This window comes from Coccinella septempunctata, chromosome 3 (assembly GCF_907165205.1).
Source record: "Coccinella septempunctata chromosome 3, icCocSept1.1, whole genome shotgun sequence".
NCBI classification, from domain to species: domain Eukaryota; kingdom Metazoa; phylum Arthropoda; class Insecta; order Coleoptera; family Coccinellidae; genus Coccinella; species Coccinella septempunctata.
The window spans coordinates 36,976,938-36,990,952 of record NC_058191.1 but is presented as its reverse complement, the minus strand read 5'-3'; the positions used below and the strand labels follow the sequence as shown (position 1 = coordinate 36,990,952).

The following is a 14,015-nucleotide window of genomic DNA, read 5'->3' as shown; positions in this document are numbered from 1 at the left end:
AGTTCAGTATATACAGGGTGAATCTTTGACTCGTTCAAATATTTCAACAGCAGATTCGTGAGGTTAAAAGAAACATTTTTTTCGTATATAGTTTTTTCCGAATTAACTCCATAAAAAATATTTTATTTTTAGTTCTCACACTCATTGCGAGTAAGTGTGCGCACCCTTACGGGGTGAGTGAACGCAGTACTTAGTGAACCACACGATCAAAACAAATTTCAAAATAATGTCATCAAAATGTTACACTATTAGAGAAATGCTGTTTATTGTCAATACAGAAGCGCCTTTCTACAAGCAGTGCTTTATTGTTCGTGCCACCATTTCTGGTGGACACAATACTTGATTCATTCCCCTATTGGTGGCTCTTCATATTTTTCTGAACAAATAGGACAATATTGATCCAGTTTTAACCAAGAAAATCAACAATGTCATAATTTATTCCTCACTGAAAAAATGCCCATAGAATGAATCTATGCGCACACTTACCCGCGCACACTTTCCCCAGTAAGCCAAAATTTGAATTAACGTTCTTATAGAGTTGAGCAGCTAAGAGAACCTAAAATTTTTTATTATATATTTAGATTAATATGCGCATGATCGAATAAAATATTGTTTAACACTGTCGGACTCAGAACTTGGACCTGGCAGAATTTGCAGAGATGCTAATAATTAACAAGAAAACTAGTGAATTTGAGTGCTTGCAAATAAAAAGTTAACGAAACGTCGCACGGCGCACTCCTATAAAAAACTAATTTGGCGCTTCTGCGCCCTTGCTTCACCCAAACGAATCCCTCTTTCATACATTGCATAGTCGAGATATACGCACTGCGCACGCTTACCCTCTGCGCTCAGTTAACCCGAATGACTCTATATTTGAACGTTTTGTAAAATAAAAGTATTTGTAACATTTTCTCGTGTACAAAGGGCCGTTTTCGAGTAATTCGATGATCTAAAATAAAAATATCTGTAATATTTAGAAAACTGGGTACTTTGGCTGAATTCAACTCTGTTTAAAAGATCCACAATAACTTGTTATTTTGGAGAGAATTCTGTTTCTGCAGTGGCGGCTTAGCTCATTATGAAAACTTAAAATGGCTATATCATTTTATCAGCGCCGAATCGAAAAAAAGTGTTTCTTTTGACCTCAAGAATCTACTGTTGAGATATTTGTACAAGTCAAAGACTGTACTCTATCCTGAACTCATTTTGCTCACCCGAGCGTTTGGTCTTCGGTATTACAAAAACATTCGAGGATCAAAATGAATTATAAAGGCTCTTTCGAATCAAGTCGTCCGAGAAAGTGCAGAAGACTTGAAAACTCTTCGGTTATTCAATGAAAAAATTCATACATTTCATCTCGAACGGTTTTCAAGATACCATCTCTACATAAGTAAAACCATGAAGTTTGCCGGACAAAGTTACGTACGTCAAAGAGGCACCAAGATAACTGATGATCAGTTGGGTTGGGCGTGTAGATTCAAAACATGATGTGAAAATTGGGTATTCTCATTTGAGAATGCAGTATGGTATCGTATTACACCCTATAGACCACCCTATAAATCAAAAATTTCAGTTTATGCTCTAATTAGAGTCGATTCTGCTAAGATTTGAATAAATCTCCTAGTACAACATTTCTGAGAGTTATCAACCGATCGAGCTCTGTTGACTCACCCTGTATATTCCAACCTTTCATTTGACATTAGCCCATAAGATAATCAGATAACATAAACTGCTTGGAAAAAACGCCAAATATCATAATAATGGCTTGCGTGACATCGAATTTCAATGAACACTCTCGACAAAGCCTCCCGAAATTCTATATACATCTTTTTCGATTCCTCTCCTGTGATTTACCACGGTGCGGAATTTCCGATGAGGCGGCAGAGATTCAAATCTCTTCGGAATCCGCTCAGAAAGAAGCGGAATCGCTCACATACACCCTAAGACCAACGAATGGAGTGTGATGAATGAGAGAGATAATTCATATTGATCTGAGCCTAGGAGAGGGATAAAGAAGTAAGCCTTTATCAACTCCCATCCGTTCGTTAATCGCCACCCGATTTAGTCCTAATTCCTCTTTGCAGAAGATTCTATCGGAATGTTGCGCGCAAGGTTCAGAGGCCCAAATAACAATATGAGACTGGGCCTGGAAAGATTTGGTGGTTCGGGAGCGTATTTATAAACTCTATGCTCTTTCTCTTTTCAACGGTGAATGGGGGATTCTCCTCAATTTGGGTTATCACTGCATATGAAAGTTTAAACTGAATAATTATGAGTTTCATTCATGAATTTTTCAAATTCACCACGGAAACTGATCGAAATCAATCTTCAAATATGGGGTTTCAAAATTTAAATCGTTTTGTTTTAAGTTTACGATTTGGCAACAGCGCCTACTAGAAAATAAAATGAACAATATATGATCAGCTCGTTTATAAAATAAAAGCTGTTTATTTACAGCCATCATAAGGCGCGTACTTACTGGCGAGCCTTAACAGCAACAGGCCATAAAAATCCCATAAAATTTTACGGCCTTCCTCGTTCGTCTCAGACTTCATAGACAGTCATCTTTGTCTATCTCATCAAGATAATGTATTTGTTGTCCTTTATTATCAACGCATATTTTAGTCGACGTTGCAAGCTTGTGCAATTGACACAAAACGCTCTAAATTTAAAATACCCATTTTTATTTTAATTTTTGAGTGCTTAAAATAATTTTTTTTTGGAAAACGGTTGAAAAGGATATTTCAGAATGTGACGTTTCAAAAATATTTAATAAAAAATACATCATTTTTGTCAGAAGGAGTATTCCCTATTGCATGGGAATTGATAACTTGTGGATATTCATTCAAAAACTAATTTTCCTGCTTAATGATTTACTCTTGTAACTCTTCACGTACAGACTTGTTTATTTTTTTTAATTGAGGTTTGAAGACGTTCTGATGTTACTTCGCCTTGGCTTCTCTAACCTTAGTGTTTTTATCTTGAAATAATATGTTAGACTTCAGTATCAATAAAAGTTGACTTTACTCTAGATTTTCCGTATTCAAAATACAGGGGTTGGAGTTGAAACGATACGTTAGTTTATTTGATCGTAGAAGTTGAAAATCAAAAGACGATGAGTCTGAGCATTTTCAAATAATTCTGTTTTGCCGACCTAGAGAGTCGCTGTTTCATTTTCACTGGCCCACACTGTATTGTTTTTGAGAGAAAACCAATACGATCGAAATCATTCTCTTATTATCGAAATTCTACGAAGTTTCTATATCCTGGCAAGGTTAGTTATAGAAAGTTTTGAAACAGGTCGAAATTTGAGATCATAGAGAGGAATTGAAAATATGACAAAAATCTCAATGATATTCTTCTCCAAAGTGACCCTATAAAACATAGAGCCTCCATCGATGGCCTTCTCTCTCATACTATAACGTGAACGTCTTTGAGTGGACAGCTGCTCTAGGTTAGGTTAGGTTAGGTCCATCTATGGCCTTCTCTCTCATTCTATCACGTGAACGAGGGCAGCTTGGATGTTAAAGAGTTGAAAAGTATCTGTGAAATTTGACAAATTGGTGACTTTGGCTGAATGCAACTCTGTTTGAAAGACTCACAGATGTGTAGTATCATAGATTTAGCTTGTTATTCTGAAAGGAATTTTATTTCTCCAGGGGCGGCATAGCTCATTATGAAAACTTGAAATGGCTATATCTTTTTATCAGGGCCGAATCGGAAAAAATGGTATCCTAAAAAAGAGTTACTTTTGACCTCAAGAATCTTTTGTTGAAATATTAGTACGAGTGGAAGATTCACACCATTCACTTTCATAAAAGTGAAATAATTTTCTTGAATTTCTACAACAAGAACGGAGTAAGGTTGATACATATAAAATGTCGTTAACGTCAAAACGACGTGGTCACAACTATTTTCGAACTCATATTCGTTACCGCTGTAAAAATGGCGAATATGCTTGTTAAAACCAAAACAACAGAATACTTAATTTCCAAAAATTTTCACTCAATCAAGGGTGAATCCACTGTGGTCCCTCTTGTATCTAATAACTCTCCGGAAGGTTCTTAACACATCTGTAATTTATGAATATTTGTCTCAGTCAACTTTGCATTCCTTAAATTAGATGAAGTGTGGACGCATCTTTCCAACGTAGGTATAGTTGGAGTTTATCGAAAAACTACGATCAGGGATTGTTGAAAAACATGTCTGAGTAATAAAAAAAAATTTTACACGAAAATCACATAATGTTGCCGCAGTATCCGAATACGCAACTCGGATCAAGAATCTTCAGTTTCAGACGGTGCTAAGCTATTCCAGTACAAGGGAAACAATTGGGCGTGTAACAGTTTCATAAAATAAATCTCCGACGGTTGATATATATTTGATGTCGGATTAGAAGAAGTTCCAGAGCGAGCTCGAGGCATAACCCCCATTCGTCTGAAAGATTGGCGCATATTGAGTCGGGGACTTATTCAGTTCTAAGGCAGAGAGAAATCCCCCCACGAAATATACGACGTCATTCCGGAGTTTCTTATATGCTGCTTCGATCTATTCCCCCTGGTTCCTTCTCTGAATCCCGGATACTGTGCATGAAAATGACATATTCAATTGTCATTCGGATGCAGGATATTCAGAAATGTCTCTTTCGAATTTTCGATCAGTCGCTATACGCGAAACAATATTTTAGAGCTTATTTATTTCTTATGAATAGAGGGAGGAGTTCTATGCACATTTAAATAAAAGAGATAGACTTCTCAATCATTTTTGTCGTCGTTGAAAGCGTTACGGAGCATTTGTGATGATATGCATTCTAACTGGACCACTTACGTTCAGTTTCATAATCACATTTGAAGCCTCTTTAAGCTTGATGCTTCTTCTAGTTATGTTACGTTGGGTTAAAGGAAGCTTTAAAATGAAATAAGACGGATAAATTCAGATGCATACCACCCGACGATATGAAAAATCGAAAAAAAGCAGATGCGGATCATGGTTTCGGCCTCATTTGGCCTCATCACAGCAACATAGCATTTTTCCACGGTGGAGAACGTTTGGAATTGATGGAACTTTACTCAATATTGGCATGTTCTACTGGGTACTATGCATTTACCCAGAGCGCCACCCAATATGAAACGGTGTCCGATTCAATCCCCTCCATAGAAACCAAGACGAAGACAATAGCATATGTCCCATATTTTCCCTAATTCAGTACGGAGTACGCCGATTCGCTTTGCGAACAACAGACGTATGACGAATCGAGAAGTCTGGGACGCGTTCAGATGAATTAGGAAAAATATGGGACATTGCTATTGTCTTCGTCTTCGTTTCATATTGGGTGGCGCTCTGGGTAAATGCATAGTATCCAGTAGAACATGCCAATATTGAGTAAAGTTCCATCAATTCCAAACGTTCTCCACCGTGGAAAAATGCTATGTTGCTCTGATGAGGCCAAATGAGGCCGAAACCATGGTCAGCATCTGCTTTTCTTCGGTGGAGCGTACTCCATTTGGCGCCTTGACGATGGCAAATTGGCTAGTTCAATTCAGATCATAACACTTGTTGATATTCATATCGTCGGGTGGTATGCATCTGAATTTATCCTTCTTATTGTATTCATTGCCTCCCTGTTAATAGGCGTGATCATTCTTTTTTATTATTAGTTAATAAGTTGAAGGGAGTTGAAGTTTGATCATGAAACTAGCCTTTACTGCTTATTTCGAAAAACATAATAAGCGTCTGTCACTTTGACATTCGTCATCAATAACGTCATATGGATTTCCACCGTACGCGTATAGCCAGTTGCATAATCCAATTTAGAAATTCAATATCTTCTTATGCTCAAACTTTAGCTTCAAATTGAATATGAAACTCGTCGATAATAACATTATTAATATAACTTAATCTCAAATGAATACTCCAAAAATAGATGAAAGTATTGAAGTGAAGAACAGCATAAAAAATAAAACGAACAATATAAAATAAATTCAAAGTGAATATACAAAACGCTCACCATTTACTTCAATATATTTTATGATACATTCCAAACATAGCAGAGCTACGTATCCTTTTAGTCGTTAAAAGGTTTCCAATACTGTTCAAAAGCCTGGAAATAGGTCCAACTTGACAATTGTAGATCATTTCATTATTAATGCTTCCCCGATGACGAGAAGCATCCCGCGCAAAATCCTCTGCCTCTCACTCATAAAAATTCGAAAATACAATGCGGAATAAACAGCGGACTGGCGCCAGAATGATGAGGCATTGTTTCAGACTCAAGCCGTATAATTCCTTCCCTTATTGAACAAATATTTCCGAGGACTTCTCGTTTTCTCGAATCATTCGGGGGAGTCAGATGAAAATTCCATTTTCATGAATCAGCTGTTCGTTCTCGCATAATCTCAGACAGATGGAAGTTTCACCCGATATCTTCATCGGCGATGGAAAAACCACTTCTGATTTGATATCTGGATGCGATGTGGATGTCGAGCACTGTTCATCCTTTTCTCTTGATGCGACTTCTTTGGTCGTCGCCTTCTGATATCGACAATTTGATTTTGTCCCTTATTGTGCTGGATTTCGTATAGCGTAGCCGTATGGGAAGAATGGTTCGGGATATTTTATGAACGAAACAGGAGAGATATACAGGGCTCAAAAATTGGTAGAGATCGCTGAAAGTCCATCAATTTATTTCAGGAATAGTCGCTTCAGGATGATGATACCAGAGTATGTTTAGTTGATATTCTGTTTTTTTCCAAAAAGATTAATTGCTAAACAAATACACATACGATTAAATCAGTAGGGATTTCACGTTTTGCAGAAAACCTTCTGTCAGCTTTCAAAAAATTGATGGAATAAGAATATTCTCCACGTGTGGACGATTTCTTTGACACAGTTATTTTCATTATTTTTCGGGCAAAATTTTCAGTTAGCATTTAATGATGATTCATAATTATTTGGACATAGGGGGAGACGGGGAGACTTGCTGTAAGAGTATTGAACCACCTCAATTTTTCAATTCAAATTTCGCTCTACTGATATCGTAAATAGCTCGCGACATAGTCGTAACAAGGCACAACTAGTGGCCGCACCATTTTGGCCGCCATCAGAACAGTTTCATTGTTTTCATTGATTAATATTGTTTTACACACGATAAACCTTCATAATAATAGTGGTAAAAGTGTCAAAACATCTGTTAAATAGACTAAGATGGAGTGCGGGAGACTTGACTCATGTTATAAACAAGAGACATAATCAGTGGTCTAAGTTTCCCGCACCGAGCTTAGATAATAGTTTGCTTAAAAAAAAAACTAAATTATACAAATAAAAATAAAAAAATATACAAAGGGTCAAAAAAGTAAAAAAAAACATCTCGGAAATAAGGGAGAGTGACTCTGAAATGGAAAATTTGTATTTCATACGCTGATACATCTGATGGTGAAAACTTTGACATAGACAATCGTTGGTCATTGGAAATTGTTTTCCTTCAATGTTTTTCCTGATAAACAAAATTATGGTCTCTCGCTCCCTGTTCAACTCTCCCATGGGTTAGGGAGACATGAGCAAATTTTCGGTTCCTACAAAAAGAATTGCTGTACTCAAAATGTTCTTCTCACCATCACTTCACTATTATCTATGGTTACTTATTTGGGCATGATATCTAAGAACCGAAATATAGCGATAGGACCAAATATCAGCACAAAACGAAGTGAAAAAAACAACTTTTATATAAACAGCAATATTTCATTGAGTATTATTCTTTAGGCAATGTCCCAGTGGTTATGAATCAACCTGTTGTCTGATATTTTTGAAGCATCTGTTTCTTTCATACATTGATGTATTATACCAGGTGTCTCGCCTCCAAATAGCTTCCTTAAGCTTAAAATTTCCCCAATTCATACGAAGAGCTTATAACCTGAGCGGATTTTAAATTAACTTGATGGTTCCTTATATGAGCAATAAAGTTCATAAAGAACAATGAATTAATAACTAGAATAAATCGAATACATCGAAATCAAATTGTTATATTCTGATTTTTTTCGTGATATTTATTATACGAGTAATTTCAGCATAAGTCGAGTGAAACGGAAAATTTAAAAATCTTTATTCAAAAGCACTCTATTAGTTCAACAAATTTGAAAGAATTATCACTGTAATAATTATACTTCCCAAAGGAAATAATAGGAAAAAATTACCTGGTAGACTAACTATATTATGCGTTATAATCATTATTAGATTCATTCCGCTTTCACGAAACTTTAGGAACCATGAGACTACGAGAGTTACGAAGACTTATGGTACCTGTTCACCTGCCACAAAACAGTCTCGATAGCAGACTCAAGCACTCTTCGATACAAGTCAATACTAGTCTCCGAGACTGAACGTGTCTCAAGTGCTCAGATGAACAACTCCCTGAGATAATTCTCGAAACATTCTCTAGATATTTTATCTCAGGGGGACACTTACCATTACGAAACTCTCTCACGAGACTCGAGACGAGACAAGACTCAAGACGAGACGATACTAGAGACCACGAGACGAGACTAGAGACTACGAGACGAGACTAGAGACAACGAGACGAGACTAGAGACCAGAGACGAGACTAGAGACCAGAGACGAGACTCGAGACGAGACAAGACTCAAGACGAGACGATACTAGAGACCACGAGACGAGACTAGAGACCACGAGACGAGACTAGAGACCACGAGACGAGACTAGAGACCAGAGACGAGACTCGAGACGAGACTTCATTTTTGATCGACGGGACGATACGAGACTTAGGTTAAGTATCCTCTCGTTGGTCTTAGGAGCTTCACTAATCTAGACTTATCCTTAAATGAACACAAACTCCTTTATAAACTCCCCATTTGCTTTGTACCACATGAAAAAAATTGTGCCCTACGTATTCGACTAATCTGCTGAGTGTCTGAAATGAAGGTTTTTCCAATAGATCCCCATCTGGCTCCGAAACGTATATATCGTGCGAGAAACGTCCGGATCTCTCGTTTTCATTCAATTTCAGCATGTCTGCCGCCGCATCAGACATGACGTTAAACTTCGCAACACGTTATTCGGCAACCAGACTCAATTAATTTCAGCAAACTCTTCGTTGTTCATATCGGGAACACGTGCGGACACGAATTCAATATAAACGTAGGATAACCTTGTCCCAATGAATGGGGTGATAATTACTTCGGTTTTACAGTCGTGTTGCCGGGTTTGTTGTTGATCCAAATGGCGACTATCATGAATATTCATACGCTCTCAAATTGCACATTGTGAGGGCCTGCCTGTTCGTATGGCCCTTAAATTGTTTCGTTCGTACCTATACAGCGAATCGTTATAAAATCGTGCATGCTCCATGGAAAATGCCAGCATCGATTCTTTCCCGCGAGGCAGTAGACGCTAGACGATAATGTTCAATATTAACGGTGTCGATCCATGTTGAAATGAAATTAGTCGACAAATACAAAAATTCTGCACTAATAGCTGTTTTGCTCAAGCTATCGAATCCTCGATCAAATCTGTTAGAGCTGGAGACTAACGAAAATCGAGATGTTGTAGGTAGAGTATCTTTAGGTGTTACGCTGCACTAGGACCTCAAGGTCTATTGTAACTCCTTCAGAGCTGGTCTCTCTACTATCTACAGCTCGCTCTTCAATTCCTGACTCCTTATGGAAGTCTCTTTTGCTTTGTCTAGCTGAAACCAGGTGAGCCAGAGTTTCTTCCCCCTCCCAGCAGAATCTGCAGATTATAGATTGTTAGAACCAATGGGGAGGGAAGGTTTGTTACTCTCAAACACCTCATCCTAAAAGACTTTTTTTGTTATCCCTGTAATTAGGAGAGGAGATTTTTGATTTGAGCTGGATCAAAAAGTTTTAACCTAATTTGCTGACTGCCCAGCGTAACAGTTTTTAGCTAGAGCCTCTGTTTTCTTCATCAGCAGCGCCTGAGTGTGTGTCTGATTTCAAAAATTATTTGTTCACTGAAACTTTCCTCGTGGTCGTCGTTTTGGTTATCTCAACTATCGGTTCTGGACCAGTACTCATGATACGTCAATGTCCTGCATAAAGCCCAATAATGAGATGTGGGATATTTTGACTAAGATACAGATAGCTTTTAGATTTCGAAGTATTCAAGAACTGACAGAAATTTTTGACATTTTGATAGTCCTGAAAGAGTGAATCATGAAGATAAAACCTTACAACGAATTGAAAATTATACATGTGGGTGCATTTTTCATACCAAATAGAGGTTCCATCCAATAAAAGACGTTTATGATTCATTCCTGGCAAGCAAGTAGTTTTTCCATACCGTTTCTAGACCACCTTACTTAAGAGGTGTCCATACCGTTTCAGTGGTCAGCTCAGAAAGCGAGTAGGTATATCTTACGTCAGAAACCGAAACCACTAATTTATACGGGGTTTTCATTATAATTCTATTCAATCAGTTCGTCATCTCGGAAAGCCTGAAATATTTTTATCCGTCAAAGAGAAAAAATACTAAGAAACTTCTTTTATTGAAGAACAAATGTTCGTTTATGTTATTTAATGCCCGAGGTGAGATGTTTTCAAGTGTTCTGGCAACACCCCACACTCTGGTAGTCTTTCCACCCTTATGGATAATACAGATGGCGAGAAAGTCCAGTGGTGGAAACTCCTCTTTAAATTCCAGAGTCATCCAACAAAAAAAAGAATTAGATTTACTGGCATCGGAAGTGGTTTTGTATTTAGTTTGGATTATGGAATATTGGACTGGTGATTTTGTTGATATAATAGATATAAATAGAAATGATTATTTATTCCAATTGGAAAACCTTGAAAAACCTGTGTGGGGATGATACCAAATGTCAAGCTGTATGGGTTTTTTGTTGTGAAATGTTTTTTATTGTAGTCAATTCTTTGATTGCAAAACTATTCGAAAAGCAACCAAATAACAAACCAGTCCATAATTCATACTACCAAATTTCCTCCCCCTTCTTTTGGAGATACTAGAATCTTACTCACGATGATCTAGAAACGGTATAGAACAACTACTCAAGGGTTCTATCCTCCTCAATTTTCTTGATTTTGACCAGAAACTTGCCTATTTCTGCCAATGAGTTTTTATTGGCACTACCAAATCATGTTTGTAATCGTAGTTCTTCGATAGAATCTTGAGTGTCTGAATGTTTAGGTGGGTCACATCACTGATAGTTTCTTTCTCTAATCTGTCAATTACAAAAATTTCTGCTTCAAGAAAGTCGAGCAAAATCTTATCGACAACATCATTTGGCGTTGTCCCAGAGTTATTCAACGCCATTTCCTGTTGTTGTGCATAAATTGTTGTTATTTTTTAAGCTTTAGAGTGGTGAAATCTTGTTTTCAGTCGTCCTTTCAGCTTTGCAGCGTAGTTGAGGTTCATGTGTTCGTAAAAGAATGCTTGAAATATAATTGCAGTTTTCAATAACATGCAAATAGACTGGTAAAAAAATAGGCTTCAAAGAGTTAGTAAAAAAGGTCTATATCGATATTCAAGAATCTGTTCATTTAATTCTTTTTACAAAGCGCTAGTATTGAAGCAGTGTGAATTGATTCACACAACCCATGTTGTAGATTCAATAAAACCCTTTTTATTTTCGTTACAGAAAAAATGGCAGACAGCTCTTCCCCTTGTGATATCGACAGTGATCATCCTGATGTTCCGGCTCCAAAACAAGCCGCCGAACTTCTCAACCGCCGACAATCCCACATCAAAAGAATCCAAATTTCTCACCAGGTTCCTGACGTTCAGCTATCTTCCAGTATTCAACGTGTGGCTGCTCCTTTTTCCCTCAACCCTCAGCTTCGACTGGGGCATGGACGCCATACCTCGGATAACATCGCTCGCCGATCCAAGGAGCTTCATAACCATCATGTTCTACATCGTCCTTATCGTTACCACGAAATATTGCCTCAACAGCGTGTCGGAAAACCCTGACCACGCCAGGAAGTATTGCAGGAAGAAGGATACCAGAAGGACAAAACCGTGTACAGTGTGTAATCAATGCGTCGCAGAATGCCACACCGCCTCGTGCCGCACGAACAACAATAATAACAGTGTGAACGGGCACTTATCGTGTTTGTGCTCGCGGCATTTTAAGATGGCGAACGACAGGAGGAATTTAAAAACGTCGCACGTGGTCCTTCTATCGATCGGCTTTTTGGCGATGCCCTTCCTTCCCGCCACCAATCTCTTCTTCTACGTCGGTTTCGTTGTGGCGGAACGGGTACTTTACATTCCGAGCATCGGGTGGTGTTTATTGCTCGGATTAGCGTTCTCCTCTGTGTGGAACAATACGAAATACCGGCTGTCGCTCGTCGTGTGCTTCATAACGGTCCTGGTATCGTTCAGTGTCAAAACCGTGCTGCGAAACGAGGTCTGGTTCGATGAGGAGGCCCTGTATCGATCCGCTGTTTCGGTGAACCCTCCCAAAGGTAGGTCGGAGCCTTCTGCTTATTTGTATTTAACACAGATTTCCACTCTGGGAATTATCCGGGGAGTTTTCCCGGCATGAACACTGTTCTGTGAGTAATGTGCCTAATCTACGGCAACATGCATTTGGCGATGGAGTGTTTCGTTCTTTGCGGAGCTCTGTTCTCATTGATTGTTACTCATTGCTGGGTTGATGAACACTCAATTTTGGAATATGTTTTATTTTCAGACCTATAAACACGAAAAGGAGCTAGCGCCAGATTGATGCCGAGTTATTTTTGCTGATGATTGCTCTCCCAAAATCATTGGGCTTACCAGAAAAGTTCTGAAGTTAATGGAACTCTTACAGGTTGTTCAGGGATACTGTGGGATGACGGTCAAGGTTTGCATCTTCTCGACTCTGTGCTATCTCGAGGAACGTCGGAAAAACCCAAAATTATCGGACTTTTCTTTGTTTTTAGCTGATGACTTATGAAGTCATTGATTTTCGATGGAAACGTTCATTTTCGACTAGGATTAAATTTGCTACTATTCTGTATACATCAATTATTCTTTAACATCATATTAATCGAGATACAGCTGATCAAAGTTATAGGAATCTCCTCAAAATAGAAAAAACCGAGTTTTTTTGGTTATTTCTGCTGACTAAAGACCAAGTGCAAATAGATTTACCTAAGAAACTTGTAAATACAAGTTTGAACATCCCTTACTTCCTATGTTCATCTTCACAGAAAATGGAATGCATAAAAGCAGTCAATCTAAGATGCAGTTAGGAGCCAGAAAATGTAATCTCACTTGTGGAGGGTTTCTACTACATAAAAAAACACTTTGGGAGCAATGCCGTAGTAGGTTCAATTGGTTGTTCATTCATTCATTCATTCATTGCTGTATCCCGTTACCGGGAATTAATCTACAAAAAGACATAGAAAAAAAAACAGACTTATAATTTCTTGGGGCTAATTGCGACTGTGTGCCCTTCTGTGACTGAAGAGACCCAACTGTGACCTACAGATCCTTCCACACTCCGGGCATGGATAGTCACCAACCAGATCTACCCACCGCTGTATTCTTCCCGAGTACTCATTAAAACTGCGCACCATAACCCTCCACTGTGACCTGTCTAACGCTAGTTGTTTCCAGTTATGATTGGCATAAACTGATTTTAGGGAGTGATGTCGTGTATCCTTGAACCGCTTATACTGGCCTCCTGGTTTCCGGGCTGCCTCTGCCAATTCGCCATACAGAGCTATTTTGGGGAGTCTTGTGACTTGCATCCTCAGAATGTGGCCGCTCCATCTGAGTCGGGCCCTCAATATCAATTGTTGTACAACTCGCGCGTTGCAAGACTTCTGCATTCGAAACTTTGTGGAACCATCTGATGTGCATTATCTGTTTTAGATGACGTTGTAGCGTTTGTTCAAGCTGTTTAATATGTCGCCTGTAGGGCGCCCAGCTTTCGCTTCCGTGAATAAGCGTTGGAAGGACGACTGCTTTGTAAACAGCTGTCTTGGTCTTCAGATTGAGGTCGTGATTTTGAAACACTCTGACCTTTAGCTTCCAGAATGCC

At 38.5% G+C, this 14,015-nt stretch overlaps 1 protein-coding gene across 1 annotated transcript in view; it reads left to right on the top strand.

The window, feature by feature from the left end:
- The window catches only part of LOC123309928 (protein O-mannosyl-transferase TMTC2), a 188,352-nt gene that overhangs the window by 39,418 nt on the left and 134,919 nt on the right, over window positions 1-14,015 (top strand). The window contains exon 3 of the mRNA XM_044893237.1: window positions 11,622-12,450. Coding sequence (XP_044749172.1) covers window positions 11,622-12,450 — 829 coding nt within the window. The remainder of the gene's footprint in view (window positions 1-11,621; window positions 12,451-14,015) is intronic.